The sequence below is a fragment of the Dipodomys spectabilis genome, unplaced genomic scaffold (assembly GCF_019054845.1).
Source record: "Dipodomys spectabilis isolate Male_0828 unplaced genomic scaffold, ASM1905484v1 ptg000096l, whole genome shotgun sequence".
Lineage (NCBI taxonomy): Eukaryota > Metazoa > Chordata > Mammalia > Rodentia > Heteromyidae > Dipodomys > Dipodomys spectabilis.
In genome coordinates this window covers 27,760,706-27,775,900 of record NW_024870773.1, presented here as the reverse complement: position 1 = coordinate 27,775,900, position 15,195 = coordinate 27,760,706, and the positions used below count along the sequence as shown (strand labels likewise).

At 52.6% G+C, this 15,195-nt stretch overlaps 1 protein-coding gene across 1 annotated transcript in view; it reads left to right on the top strand.

Moving 5' to 3' along the window:
- The first annotated feature begins 690 nt into the window (after positions 1-690).
- The window catches only part of Ryr2 (ryanodine receptor 2), a 413,538-nt gene continuing 399,033 nt past the window's right edge, over positions 691-15,195 (top strand). Inside the window, exon 1 of the mRNA XM_042686202.1 lies at positions 691-766. Within this exon, the coding sequence (XP_042542136.1) occupies positions 719-766 (48 nt within the window). The 5' untranslated portion in view covers positions 691-718. The remainder of the gene's footprint in view (positions 767-15,195) is intronic.

Sequence of the window (15,195 nt, the reverse complement as noted above, 5' to 3'; positions counted from 1 at the left end):
GCGCCCCAGCCCCATATCTCGCGTCCTGGCCCCGCGCTCCTGCCCCGTGCCCCGGTCCCGCGCTTCTGCCCCGTGCCCCAACCAGGCGCCCCGGCCCCGCGCCGGCCCCGCGATCCTGCCCCAAGCCCCAACCCCGCGCCCCGGTCCCCAGCCCCGTGCCCCGGGCCCCGCGCTCCTGCCCCAGCCCCGTGCCCGGGCCCCGCGCTCCCACCCCGCGCCCCGTGCCCCAGCCCCAGTCCCGTACCCCGGCCCCGCGCTCCTGCCCTACGCCCCAACCCCGTGCCCCGCGCCCCGCAGGGAGCGGGTGGGAAGCTGCGCGCCCCGATACCCGGCGCGGCCGGTAAGCGGCGCTGGGCCCCGCGCCGTGCCGGGGCCGCGGGCTGCGGATTACCTGCCGCAGCCGATCCCGCAGCTCCGCCCCGCGCCCGCCCCCGGCCGCCCCGTCCGCCCCCGTTCGCCGCCGCCGCCGCACTCCGGGCCGGGCGCGCAGGGCGCACTCGCTCGCCGGAGCCCGGGACGAGCGCTGGGCTGCGAGGCCGCCGCCTCCCGCGTCCCGGGCCGCGCTCCGTCCTCCTCCCGCACGGTGCGGCGCGGGGCCGCGCGCCTTCTCCACGCCGCGGGCGGGCGGGCGGGCGGCACCGCCGCGACCTGAACCGGCTCGGCCGCGGCCGGCAACGCAGGGGCGGCTGCCGCCGGCTCCGGCCCGGCCCGCGGAGCCATGGCCGATGGGGGCGAAGGCGAGGACGAGATCCAGTTCCTGCGCACGGTGAGCCCACGCCGCCCGCGGGGAGGGCACCGCAGCGCCGCCCGCCGCCGCCGCCGCCGCCGCCCGGGTCCTCGGCGCCCGGGGCCGGGCGGACCCCGTGGGGAGGCGCCGGGCTCGGTTGCAGGCGGACGCCGGGGCCCCGCTGCGCGCCGGGGCCTCCGTGGGCCAGTGCGGGGCCGGGCTGGGCCCGGGGGCTTGGGGACCCGCGGTCCTGGCGCCCAGGTCGGGAGAGAGGGGGACCCCGGGTGCCGCGTTCCGGGGCGACCGCGGGTCCCCGGAGCGGAGGAGACTGTGTGTGTGTTGCATGTTGTGTGATGTGCATTTGTGTGCTGTGTGTTCATTGCGTGTCGTGTGTGCTGTGTGTCTGTGTTGTGTGATGTGTGTACGCTGTGTATCTGTGGGCTGTGTATGAAGGTGTAAATGTGTGCTCTGTGTGTGCTGTGCGTCTCTGTGTGCTGTGTGCATGTAAATGTGTGTGTGTATGAAGGTGTGTGTGCTGTGTGAGTGCTGTGTGTATGAAGGTGTAAATGTGTGTGCTGTGCGTCTCTGTGTGCATGAAGGTGTAAATGAGTGTGAGTTGGGCGCTCTGCGGGTGAGTGTGCGCGCGCGTGTGCACACGGCGGGGGCAGCCATCTAGAGCGTGTCATTCCCTGCGCACTGGTTGATTGACTCCTGAGTGCAACCCAGTGCCTGGACGCGTGCGCGCGCGCGCGTGTGCACGCCTGTGTGTGCGTGCACATGTGCGTGTGTGCGCGTGCAGGGGCTTCGTCTGCGTGCGGGCACGGCGCTGTCTGAGGCGCCCCTGGTCCACGGGCGCCCCGCGGACTCGGCGCCGCTCACCCGCGCCCCCCCCCTTCCCCGTCCCCCGCCCGGGCCAGAGCCTCGGGGCCCAGAAATGCAGCCGCTGGGCCGCCACCCCCAGCAGGCTGCCAGCCCTGCTCCTGGACCTGGCCCCACCGGGATGCGCCCTGGTCCTGGCGGGGTCCGGGCTCCCTGCTCCCCTGCTCGGGCTGCACCTCCTGCCGCCGCGGTTCCCCAGCTCCCACAGTCCCCATAAACCTCGGGGAATCCCAGAGAGGGTCGAGGTTTGAAATAGGAGCCAGACAGCAACTTCCACACGAGGTAGCCTTAACGGTGGTTTAACGGTGGTTTGGGTGATTTCCTGGAGCGCAGGGCACAGGATTACTATTCTTTCTCTTTTGCTCTTTGTCATCGTTCTTGGAAGGGATCATTTGTATGTTGGGATGGCAGAGGTGGAGGAAGCTTTGGGAAGGACAGAATAAAGGACAGGCAGACCAGGTGGGCATGCCAGGTGGGCATGGTCTATTCCTGTCCGTCTGCACCCTTGTCTGTGCTCTGTGGGCTTCCAGACCATATGGGCTCATTCCTGGCTCGTGGGAAGTATCCTAAACCTTCTAAGGGATACCATACCGTTTATTATTGTTCCTAGTGAAAAACCAAATAATCACAGCCCCGGTGGACTTTTCCCAGCACGAAGGCATCTTTTTCTCCTGACAGATGAACTATGCAGTGGCTGGATGGCTTTAAAATTCAATTTCTTATCAAACTCCACAGGGTTAAAATTAGCTATGCAGTTCTGGCTAGCTTCATCCATGCGAGGGTTCTGGGGAGGTACTGTTATCGGAATGCTTAATGGGGCTCAGGCCTGGTGCGTGAGACGGGCTTGTGGACATATAAAGTCATGTTGGCTGCATGTCTCTGGGCAGCTGCCTGTCACTCGGACCGGCACCTTTGATAAGTGGGGCTTGGGTAAGAGCTGGCAAGCCTGGGCTGTGAGTTTTCTTTTTATAAAACATCTGTAGGCTGTTGTGCAGATGATAAACGACCTTGAAGGAAGTAGCACTGTGGAGGAAGGGATTTTTTTTTTGGTTTACCATTAATATTTAAAAGAAAAATATGCCATTTCGTCAACATGTGTAATTGTAATGTGGAAATTCTCTAATCCTTGTTCAGATCCATTCCACTGCCTTCCATTCTTTCATGCTATTCTTAGTTTTTTGTTTTTTGTTTTTTTTTTTTGTACTGGTACTGGGGCTTGAATGCAGGGCATGGGCACTGCCATGTTTCATTCAAGGCTAATGCTCTACCACTTGAGCCACAGGACCACTTCTGGCTTTTTGGTGGTTTATTTTAATCGTGCTGTCTTAGAACTGCAATCCTCACATCTCAGCCTCTTGAGTAGTTAGGATTTCAGGTGTGAGCTATGGGCACCTGGCTTCTTTTTATTCTCTTAAATTGAGAATGTTGATTGTTCACAGATGTTAGCGGTGTTAGTAACCAGGCATGCCGTTTCTCTATTACATCCAGCTCTCTTTTTTTGTTTCTCCACATGCCCCATTTCTTTGCATGTGTGAGCTTGTCAGTATGAGTTATTTTATCTTTCATCTTTTTTTCTTCAAAAGCACACATCCCAAGGAGCACCAAGACTCAGTGGATCTTAACTAATTGTAAGTTGAAGGTATATGGTTTCAACTTACGATGAAGCCATTGCACACAGCTGAAGAGAATGAGTTAGTCACGAAAACACTGTCAGTGTGTAGGTAACTGGCCATACCGGTGTTCTGGTCAAAACCTCCCTGTCTGTTATCCTGAGCAGATTTTGTCTGTTGGACCTGTAGTCAGCCTTTTGGCACATCAAGGCATCCTTCTATCCACTGACTATAGCTTTTCTTTTTCTCTCTTTCTGCATGAGGCCTTAGAATACTGTTTGTAGGAATAGAGGTGAAATTTGTGTGTGTGTGTGTGTGTGTGTACACATATGTGTACCAGTCCCTGGGTTTGAATTTAGGGCACAGTCCCTTAATTATTTAACTCAAGGCGGACACTCTGCCATTTGAGTTGCAGCCGTACTTCTGGCTTTTTGGTAGTTACTTGGAGATGAGAGTCTTGTAGAATTTCCTGCCTTAGGCTGGCCTTGAACCTCAATCTTCAGATCTCAGCCTCCGGAGTAGCTGAGATTACAGGCGTGTGCTACGGGTGTCTGGCAAGGTGAAATCTTTGATGGTTTCCATGGTTTTCTATGTCAGCAGCTGTAAATTAAATCTTCATTTTTAAGGATCTTTGTCCCTGTTTAGCCTATTAATCTAGCTACCTTCTCCTTTCCATGTGCTGTTGCTGGTACCCTTGCCAACCATCCTTCTCAGTGGGTGTGTGGACAGAGATGGATGGCTGGAGACAGGACACCATTCCCTCTCTGATACATTTGTCTTTAGAGGGATTACGGGCTTGTTGGGTGTTTGCCCTGTGATGTGGCAGGACACCTGTAGAGGCGAATCCCATCTGAAAATAGCCCCTCATGATCTGTTCCTGTCCTGTCCACTCACATCCATGATCTGAAACGTGTGCTTTATTTAGGAGATTTTATGAACTCACTAGTGTAGCAATGAAACACCATTTGGTGTTTAAAAATGTGGGTCTTTTTTAGAAAACCGTTTTTTTAAAAAAAATTTCCAGCAACCTTACAGAATTTCAATGAAGGCATCAAATCTATCTCTTCAAGAAATCCTTGATAGAAGATAACCTTGGCTGAGGGCTGTAGTCTTCAGAGCACTTTGTAATGGGTGCACTTGAGTTACTCCTGAGGAATAGTGGATCCTGTGGCTGTGCATTTATACAGACTTCAAGCTTGGTCGTGGCTATAGAAATGATGACAAGAGCTTCCAGCCTTCCTCTGGCCTAGCTGTTTTCCCGTGGATTCCTCCCCATGCCTGCACGTCTTGTTGTAGATAAGGAGGGGAAGCGTTTTTGAAGGTGTTCACTCACTAGCAGGGATTTGAATCACATAGGGAGGGCGCTGCACTGCCTGTGCTAGGTGTCAGGTCCTGGTTTGTAGAGGTACAGGAAGAATGGGTCTGAAAGCAATGGAGGGTTTACAGCAAACCACTTCTGTGGAGGCTGCAGTGTCGTATTTTCTCGAGGGAGCAGTGGAAATTGTTCCTTTCTCCCCACCCTCTGTGGTGGGGAGAAAGGAACATATATCATCAAGACTTTTTTTTTTCTTCTTTTAAACTTAGGAATTAGTGTGTACGCATTGGCAGGGAGAGCAGGATTTAAAACACCTAGGGCACTCGTTTATTTGACATCCAGTCTTACTTGTATCTTGTCTTTAAATACTTTTTTTTTTTTTTTTTTTTTAAGAAATTAAGGCTGAGTTATCTGAAGAAGGACTTCAGCCTCATCCAGATGGGTTTTGGGGGAGAGGGATATGAGATACGCATTTGCTTCCTGATATTCTCCACATTATGGGTATTTCATCAATCCAGAAAAGATTGGTATCATACATGGTATGCTGTCCTGTGTCCAGGATCAAATCAGTGGTGGAGTGGTTTGTGATGCATTGCAAGGTAAGGCTGGAGCAGGCCAGTCAGGGGTGAGAAGCCACGCACACCATCTCCAGTGTGAGGGTTCGGGAGACTTGCAGGGCACATCCCCCAGCCTGTTTCCACCTTTCTGAGTGTGAAGATCAGGTCCCAAAAACTGGAGCCCTGAAGGAACTCAGGTCAGGATTCAGGTCCAGACTGGGTGGCCTCCTGTGTATGGGACAAATCTCAAAAGTGTCACCCCAAAATGTCATGGGCCAGCCCCGTCTTCTCCCATTTACCCTTGTGCGACCTTCAGAGTGTCCTGGCAGCCACTGAAAAGGAGATCTCTTCCTTCCTTTCTTGCGTCTCAGCCCTGGGGCGTCCTGGGTCCCACACTGGAGGGACCACACATCCTTTTCACTCTTTTCTGTTCCTCGCCACTTCTCCCTTCTGGGTTATCTTGAAGCATGCTCATGTCGCCTGTCCTAAAATTCCTTGGTTGACCACCCATGGCTGGTCTCTGCCTGCCCTGTGTTCCTTCCCCCCCCCCCCCCCCCGCCTTCTCCTCAGTGGTCCCAGAAGTCACCAGTAACGACCTCCCTCCCAATCCCAATGTTCCTGTGTCCCTGTCCCCTCCCACCCATCTCCACCTCCTCACCGGATTCCCTGGACATGATACGTGCAGGGTTATCTGGTAGACATTTCTGAGCCTGTCCTCCCACAGCAGATCTTTGTTACCCCTCCCACCCCAGGGTTCTGTTCTCTTTCCTGTTCTGTCTCCTCTGGCTTCAGGAGCTTGTTTATCCCTGTCACAGAACTTGAGCTGTTTGAATAATGAGATTGAAAGGACTTTAACAGTGGCTTCCCCCAGTTCTGAGAGCTTGGGATTGCAGGAATTAAAAGGAGCACCGGAGAGGCTGCTCTTTCATAAGGGCACAAGTCCCAGTCACCAGGGCTACGATTTGGTCTTGAAGGCCCCCTTGCCCCCCCTTACCATAGCCTCGGGGCTAGGGCTTCAACATGAATTTTTTTTGGAAGGTGGTAAATACTTCACCAGACCACCCCAGTACCGTTTGCAGCCTTCACCACCCCACATTCTCAGCAAATAAGAAACCCACCTTGAATCCTCCTGTCATTTCTTGAGGTGTTCACCTCTGCCCCTCAGCTCATCCAGTCCTAACAGCTCTACTTGGCACATGACCTTTGATCATCTGCCCTCCCCTGCCATGCCTTCATTTCTTCATGGTCGGGGACCTTTCTGGGATCACGTCAGCTCATTCTGATTTATCTCTTTCTGGCTATTTCTGGGGCTTCTGGTAAGTGGTATGCACTTTATCATTTAACTATAACACTCCATGGGAGGGTTAGAACCAGGCCGGGGACACTAGTTTCCCATGATGCTTAGCATGGCGTTGGCTACAACAGAGATCTAAGTGACAAGAGGAAGGAAAGATTCCTCAGGAGAAGCTCACTTGCAGACTGGTGTTCGTGGGTACAGTACAGGGAGTCCCCTTCAGGAGGGCGAGCAGGAAGGTGGGTGAGTGAAACTGAGACAGAGTTGGTGTGGAGGCCATGAGAGACGCCATTTTGAGGCTGGCAGGACCAGAGGCTAGCCATGCCATTTCGGTTGTAGGGCACCTGGTGCCCAAGTACCCTTTGGGGTTGTCTGAAGCACTTCCGGCACGTTTCAATAGCTCCGATGGCAAGCACAACCTCCTCTGGTCTCATGTGCCTGGCAAATGAGCACTGCTCGGGCCCGGGCTGAGTCAGGAGGATGGAGGGGTTTTCTAGAAGTCTCTCTCCACGTTGCTCTCTTGTAGGCTCCTCTGTTATGTACTTTCTACCGTGGCTGCTCTTCGCTTTTCATGTGTACTTTTTTCTCATGCAATCCTTACAGAGATCTTACAAAGGAGTGTGTGCAAAGAGTCATGACACCAACCAGGGTGTGGGGGTTCTGAGTGGGGAGTACCAGCCTCACCCTGGGGAGGCTATTCCAGAAGCATCTCTCAGCCCACAAAGCGGATTGGGCCTCTTGAGGGAGGAGGAAGGGGACGAGAGGAAGACTCACCTTTCTGCCTTCGCTTTCAGCACGTCCTCTCTAATTCTGTGAAGCTGTCACAATGCCACTGCCAGAGCCCAGCTCCGTGTGTAGTATTGGGGATGGGGTCACAATGAAGTGTCGCTCTGCTCCCCATACAAGGGCCTTGTCACCCGGGAAAGCCGCCCCCGGGCGGTGTCATTCCCACCACCAAGGACCCTCAGCCAGGGTAGAGAACTGTGCTCCTCCCTTCTCCCCTGTCCACCGTCCTGTCTCTTCATTGAGTTCATTCCGAGAGATGTGCTGAGTGCTAAGTACCCCACGTCATTTCCTGTCTCTTCATTGAGTTCATTCCGAGAGATGTGCTGAGTGCTAAGTACTCCACGTCATACTGGGGTCGCTCCTTCCTTGTCCTTGTCCCCCCTGTCTACTTGGATAGACGGGGCAGGTACCGATGTGGGGCAGGCCACCCAAGAAGGCCGGATCTGTGTCTCATGGGTCTGGTGCCCAGCCCATGGGGAGAAGGGGCATTTGTAGGCAAGAATTTCCAGATGGGAAAGGAGCTCCGAGAACCACGGTTCAACCCCGTGGCATCCCAGTGAAGGGGGAGGAAGTTACATTTGTTCAGCTCAGACGGGAGGGTATCACTCATTGGATTCCTGGAACAATTCATTTAGTCTCTAATGCAGCTAATTGCACATCTACTGATCAGGAAACAGAGTTGTAGGGAGGTGAAATGACTTGTTCATAGACAATTTATGAGTAAGAGAACTTGCTGGCGAGCTAGCCCCTTTCACATGCCAGAGCCTTTTCCTCCCTTCCTCCTCTCTTCCCTCCCTTCCTCTCCCCTCCCTCTTTCTCTCCTTTTTTTCTCTCTCTCCTTTTATTTTATTTATTTATTTATTTTTGGTTTGAGACTGGGACTTGAACTCAGTACCAGACGCTATCAATCATGGGCGAGCTCTCTACCAACTGAACCATGACTCAAACCCCCTCCTTCCTCCTCTACTTCCCGTCCCCTTTTCCCCCTGTCAGGAAAAGTTGAGCTGAGGCTGGCCTGCCTGCCCAACTCATTCTTTAGGGGATCCTGTCATCTGCCTTTGATGTGCATTTGAGCTGCTTTCCACCTCTTGCTGAGGTGTAGTCGCTTCTGGAACCTTCACCTCCTCATCACAGACAGCTCTGATTGCATCTAGCAGGATGCAGGGCGGGTCTCGGGCCAGTCTGCTCTGGATGAGCTTGGTCCTGGCGTTCCCTAGGGTGCACGTGCTTGTGCGGGCCTTCGAACCTGCTGCACTGTTTGTCTAAGGAAGGAAGATCTTGGCCACGAATGTTGAGGTCACAGATTCACCTTTCTAAATGTTGCCACGAGGTGCAGATGAGTGTGGGCGGTGGTGGGTGTGGAGAAAACGGGGAGCCAAGGGGGGGGGGGGCACACACGCTCTTTTTTGGCTCCTCTCCCCAGGGTGCTCCTGGCCTCCTTCCTTGCTCTCTGTCCGGAGGACCATGGGTTCTGGGCTGCTGTGCCCTCCCCCTGGGCATGGGGGGGGTCTGCTGGGGTCCCCACCGTGGCTGGTCACTAGATGCCCATCCTTGCCACCGGGTTCCCTCCCCCTTCTTTTCTTTCCCCTCACAGCAGGGAAATGGGTCAGACCTGTCTGTGATGAAAATTAATGTGGCAGCGATTTATAAGATAAATGGGGTTGGGGAGAGAGGGAGAGGGAGAGGGAGTAGACTTAGGAGGCAGTGGGTGTGGGGTTGGCGTGGGATAATGGGGAGGCAGTAGTGGGTGGGAGTGGGGACCCTGAGCTCAGGGGTTCCCATTTGCCCTGGAACAGAGCTGCCTCCCTCTGGCAAGGTGCTGGCACCCTGACCCCAGCACCTTAGATGGCAGCCATATTATTCAGGAAGTCTTCCGGGAGGGGAGGGAGGTACTGGAGGGGGGGGGGGGGTTGTGCCGGTGGGGTCTCCTCCAGCGTGGCCATGGGCTGGGCCTTGGGGCACAGGTGCATGGTGGGGGTGGGGGTAGGGAATGGGGCGGGACATCTGTGAACAGCTACAAGCTAAGCAAAGCCGGAATGGGGTGGGGGGAGGTCTGGAGCGGGCCCTGGATGCCCCTCCTCCCTCAGCATGGCGCCCTCCGTCCATGCTCAACCTCTAGACCCTGGGCCCATACGTTCTGTTGTTGAATTGGTCCAGGAAGGAGGTGCTGTGTGGCTGCAGCCCTGACTGGGGGTTCAGGGAGGAGGGGTGGCAGAGGGTGGGTCCACAGAGGCCGCCCCGCTGGTGTTCTGGGGGGAATGTGGGGATGGAAGGAAAAGAAAAGGATGGGCAGATGCAGGTGCAGGAGGGGGAGGGGGAGGGGGAAGGGGGGAGGGGGGTGGGGGGAGAGGCTGCCTTCACATGGGCTCTGGGAAGTGGAAAGGAGAGGAGGAGGACGTGGTGTGCGTGCGTCAGCTTTCCGTTCCTGTAACACATTTCTGAGACGATGCATTTATAAAGGGAGAAGGTTCGTTTTGGCTTAGAGGTTTGTCCTTTCCAGACAGCAGCCTCACGATAGGAATGGTTCCCGGATTCCCTTCAGGAGCCCAGCTCCCACGGCCATGAAACCCCACGGGCTCCACCCACCTCCCAGCAGCCCTACCCTGGGGACCAGATGGTAACATTCGGGTCCTTGGGGGCAGACTGAAGACCCAAACCATAGCAAGCGTTAGTAGTGATCGTCTCTCCTTCTCAGGAGAGAGCCCAGAATCTCAGGGTGTAGGGGAGGCCGAAGGATTAAGGCGTTGGGAGGAGACAGGGTAGGCCCCGCCCCTCCCCCCCCCCCCCATGCCACCATTTCTAGGCACACACAATCCTTCCTGCAGGTAACCAGTTGCTTCTCCTAATTTGAGAACATATGCATTTTCATTTGACCCTGGTGTAGCTTTGCATGTTTTCGTTTTCTGCTGGGTACCTTTTGGTAAGCCATTAAAATCGGAGCTCTGTGAAGCGTTGTGGGTTCTAAGCTGGGTGTGTTTTGTTTGCAGGCTGCAGGGTGTTGTCGCTGGTTAAATAAGCCAGCTAGGTTTCCTTCATTTAGGATGAGTGGAAAAAGTCCCTTGTGCAAGGGATTAGAAAAACAAAACAACACAGCTATTGCTGGGCATTGGTGGCTTCCTCCTGTAATCCTTGCTTCTCTGGAGCCTGAGATCGGAGGATTCTGGTTTGAAGCTACTGTAGGCATGAAGGGCAACTGCCAAAAGGTTAAAGAAAAGCTAGAAGTGGAAGAGGTCTGGCTCAAGTGTGCGCGCGCACACACACGCACACACACAATGCAGTTACTGACTCTAAAAGAATGTAGGGCTCATATAGGTGGCTATAAGTACATTTTGGGGGTACAGTTATCTTAGAAATATACCAGTTTGATTTTCAGATGGCTTAGGTTGGGGGAAAAATGCTGGAATTCATAGGTAGCAAAATAATCTTGTGAATGGCAACTAGACCTGGCTTTCCTTCTGTGGTAAATGGTTTAGCTGGCTAACCAAATGTCGGGGATTTTTTAGAAAATTAAGCAATTATGTTTTCAGAGACAGCTCCTCACCATTTGTGTGTAATTGGCACTAGATTGCATTTACGATTTATGGCTTATGATGCATTGTTGTGAAAACTAAATAGAAACAGTGAAGGCATCTAGCATTTGAGGGTGCTGATTCTGGAGCATTTTGTACTTAATGTCAGCAATTTAGAAGTGAAAGCTCTCCCTCCACGGGTGTCTGCACCTAAAGGTAAAGCACGTGGTCTCAGTGTCCTCAGTGTACTCAACTAGCACCCACTGAACTTGCATCGAAGGAATCTTCCTTAGAGGGAATACTTTTTAGAGGACTTGTGCAAAAGTAGCCAAACCACACGTACCCATGGATCAAACACAGATTGGGACTTGAATGTTGCTGTTCACCCCTGTCGGATGGAGCACATCCTACCTTCTCTTGCACACACGATATTTACATAGATATGTGTACACAAATGTCAGAGTTCTACATCCTGTGACTTTTATTTCCTCCATGAACCTGGGGCTTCTCGCTTGGCAAGAAAGTGCTCACAACTGGCGCTCTACCACAAGAGCCACATCTCCACTTCTAGCTTTTTGTTGGTTAATTGAAGGTAAGGGTCTTGTGGATTTGTCTGCCTGGGTTGCCTTTGAACTATGACCCTCTGAGCTCAGCCTTCTGAGTTGCTAGGATTATAGGCGTGAGCTACTGGCGCATGATCCCTGGCGATGTCCTGTAACTTTTTTTAGAGCTTCCTTCGACTGGCAACGAACCGGGTGTGGTGCTTGTTGCCCGGCATATCAAGAGTGGCCAGCACCTTGCTAGGCACCCAGAGACCCTCAAAGTGTGAAGATCAAAGGTTCTGCATTTCCTTAATAAGAATGGGCCTAGACTCAGTCTTTCTAAGCACACACGACTACTGACCAACGGGAAGATGGTAGAGGGGGGGGGGAGGATTGGTTCAGTAGCCTTTTCCTGCCCACCACTGAGACCCTGCCATCTTTTGGTGTGGCTGCGATGCTCTAGAAGGAAGGTGAGCAGGAGCTGTGGCCGGGGCACCACATAGAAGGTGAGAGAAGCCACCTGGCATTGTGATTGTAATGAACTTCAGCGTCCGCGCCTTGTAGGAGATTTTCTGGGTTAAGGCCTGTCCAGGACATTTTCCTACACAACTAAATATCCCACGAGGATGTCACGTGGTGAACAGAGTAAGAAATATGGCAAAGGTCACAACAAATAAAACTATTATTCAGGAGAGAACTGGAACAGGGCTTTGCTTGTGAGTGGGTAATAGTATCTGTGATTTTTCTTCTCACACCAGCTTCATGCTGCCACACTGTGGGGCGGGGTGGGCAGGAGGGCCCGGGGCTCTGTTGCCAGGCTGATGGGCAACCAGAGATCATGCCTCCCCGGAGATCCCGCGGTGACCTGCTGCACGGTGCCACAGCATCCACGCATCAGCGGCATTGCACTTGAGCATCAATAATGAGTGAAAATGCGACCAAAACAGAATCTGGAAGATTAATCTTCACGTAAGGGAGAAGGTGGATCACGCCTTCCTTGCTGGCTGCCTGGCCATGCCATCAGGAGTCAGGAACTCTGCAGTTTAGTGACGCAGGGCCCCCGAGATTGTGGGGAAATAGAATCTATTTTTAGGCTAAATTCAGTCCTTTTTTTTTAATGGGCAGGGAAAGGTTCTTGCTGAAGTGGTTTTGATATTTTGATAAGATCCTTTTCTGTCTGACTTGAAATACTGAGGCCATAACAGCTTTATTTTTTCCTTCCCACGGGGCGGAATAGAAAAACTGCTGTGAATTTTTGGGGTGAAGGCTTTTTATTCGGGGGCTAATTCATTGCCTCCAGGTGTTCCCGAGGCAGGAGCCGGGTGCTCACTTCCTGTTGGGTGTGGAGCACGGTTTCGTGGCCGTGTCAGGCCGTGGACGTTGCTGCTTCCTGTGTGTGACCGAGGACCTGGCTCCGGAGTGCCGTGTCACCCCGTGGAAATGCAGTCCCTGCGTCCTCCCGCTCATGTGTTCTGAGGTGCTGTGGGTTTACCCCTGAGTCTGCCTCCTTTTTGATTTGTTGGCGACCATTTCCAGATCGTCACTTACTGAGGAGACTTCTCAACAGCTGAGAGTTGCGCTGTCAGATTCCAACACGGACAGTGGTGTCTGCGTCAGTTCGGCCTCTCCTGTCTCTATAATTATCCCTATTTTTCCATGTTATCCGAGGGAAAATGAATGAGGATGATCAAATGCTGGCTGATCAAAAGGTCTTGTATTTATAACTATAGAAATACTATGCCCAGGGCCTGGGAAGGTGGCTCAGTGGTAGAGTGCTTGCCTTGCTTGCATGAGGCCCTGGGTTCCATTCCTCAGCACCACATAAACAGAAAAAAGCTGGAAGTGGTGCTATGGCTCAGGTGGTAGAGTGCTTGTCTTGGGCCAAAGAGCTGAGGGACAGCACCCAGGCCCAGAGTTCAGCCCCACAACCAACAAAAAAACCCAAAAATTATTATGCCCAAATTCATGCATCATTATAGTTAGTATCATCGAAGTATTGTCTCTCTGTACCTGATGCCCTCCCTTCTCCCTTCCCTCCCTTCCTTCCTTCCTTTTTTCATATCCTTTCTTATTTCCTTCCCTCCCTTTTTCTCTTCTTTCCTTCCTTCCTCTCTTTTTTCTTTTTCTTCTCCTCTCCCTGTTGATTTTTGAGAGTTTTTCACCCATCCCTAATGCTAGATCTTTATCAGGTATACGGATCGCAAATACATTTTCCCCCTTGGTATAGCTCATCTTCCTTTTTCTCCTAATAGGATCTTTTGCAAAACTCATGTTTTAAATTTTGGTGAGAGTACAGTGTGCTGTCATTTTTCTCTTGTTGGTTGTATGTTTGGTCTCTGGTGTGGTAAGCTTCGCCAAGCCGGTGGCCCTGGATGTTTCCTCTGAAGGTTTTATAGTTTTGTGTTTGACGTTTAAGCCTATGATCTGTTCTGGGATGATTTTTACATCAGGTGTGGAACAGGTGAAACAATGTATTTCTTGCCTGTTGATAGGCAGTTGCTTCATATGCATTTGTTGGGAAGACTGCCCTTCTTTTATCAAATTGCCCTCGACCTTCGTGAACTGTTGCTTGTTGCTTGAACTGTTGCTTGTTGCTTGTCCGGTCTGCACAAGGCTATTTTCTGGTTCTGTTACATTGAATTCAGTGCACCTCTGTCTGCCACTGGCACATCGGGTCTTGATTCCTCAGCTACCTGGTCTTAAACTCTAGGGAAGAGTTGCTTTCTACCCCAGTCCTCTCCTTTTAGAACTGCTTTGCCGTCCTCGCTTTTCTCTCTTTCTACATACATTTTAGAATATTATGGTCTATATCTACAGAGCAGAGCTCACTGGAGTTTCAGTAAGAATCGCAGCAAACCCACATCTCCATCGGGAGTGAGTAGTACGCCGGGTCCCCGTGCCTCCGCATGCCTTCGATGACTTGCTCTGGGGAAGGGGGCCTCTTCCTGACTGCACTGTGCCCCGCTCACATTCTGTGCTGCGTTCATTCCTTCCTGTTCTGTAATTCTCTCTAGCTGGGCTTTCTTTTTATCCTTTCTTTTTAACTGCTAACATTCATGTTAATTTCAGATCATTTGCCCTTGCCTAGGACACTGGCTATCCATTGCAGGCTGCTGCTTGGCACTTGGGGTATAATTGGTCATGCCTACTATTTATGAGTCAGTACAACTAGCCCACCAAAGGAAGTCAGCATCTCATGCCTTCATTTAGCCAAAGCTCTGGCATTGTTAGTGAAGAACTTGACCTGTTTTTGCACCTCTTTGCTTTCTGGTCCTGCCAGTTGGCGGCTTTCTTTCTAGGGCCATTTGCCTAGAAGGCATTTTTGAGACAAAGCATATTTGGGTGTGTGTGTGGGAACCAGGTGGTGACTTTATTTTATTTTATTTTATTTTTATTTTTTTATTTTTGGTCCGGTCGTGGGGCCTGAACTCTGGGCCTGGGCGCTGTCCCTCAGCTCTTCAGCTCAAGGCTAGCACTCTACCACTTGAGCCACAGCGCCACTACCGGCTTTTTTCTTTTTGCTTATGTGGTGCTGAGGAATCGAACCCAGGGCCTCAGGCATGCAAGGCAAGTGCTCTACCACTGAGCCACCTTCCCAGCCCCTCAGGTGGTGACTTTAGCACACAGTAAGCAGCCAAACTCTATCCTAGGCTATACCCCTAGACTCCTTTCCTCCCTTTCAAAAGCAAGTTTGCACAGGGAGACCATAGAGACTAAGAGACCTATAGAGACAAGCTCTTGCCTGGGCTCCAACCTCACCAGTGCATTGTGGGCCACTGCGGATGTAGTAATCGATGGCATGCTGGGAGGTAATGCTGGCACTTGGAGGCTGGGCTACCTGTAGACAGCAGGCACGGAGCGTTCCACTGTCTTGTCCCAGATGCACTCATCACCAGACTCAACGGATGCTTTAGCACAAATACTGGCTTGATGGGTCACGAGATTTCAGCATGACTCAAGAGCAGAGGAAATGGCC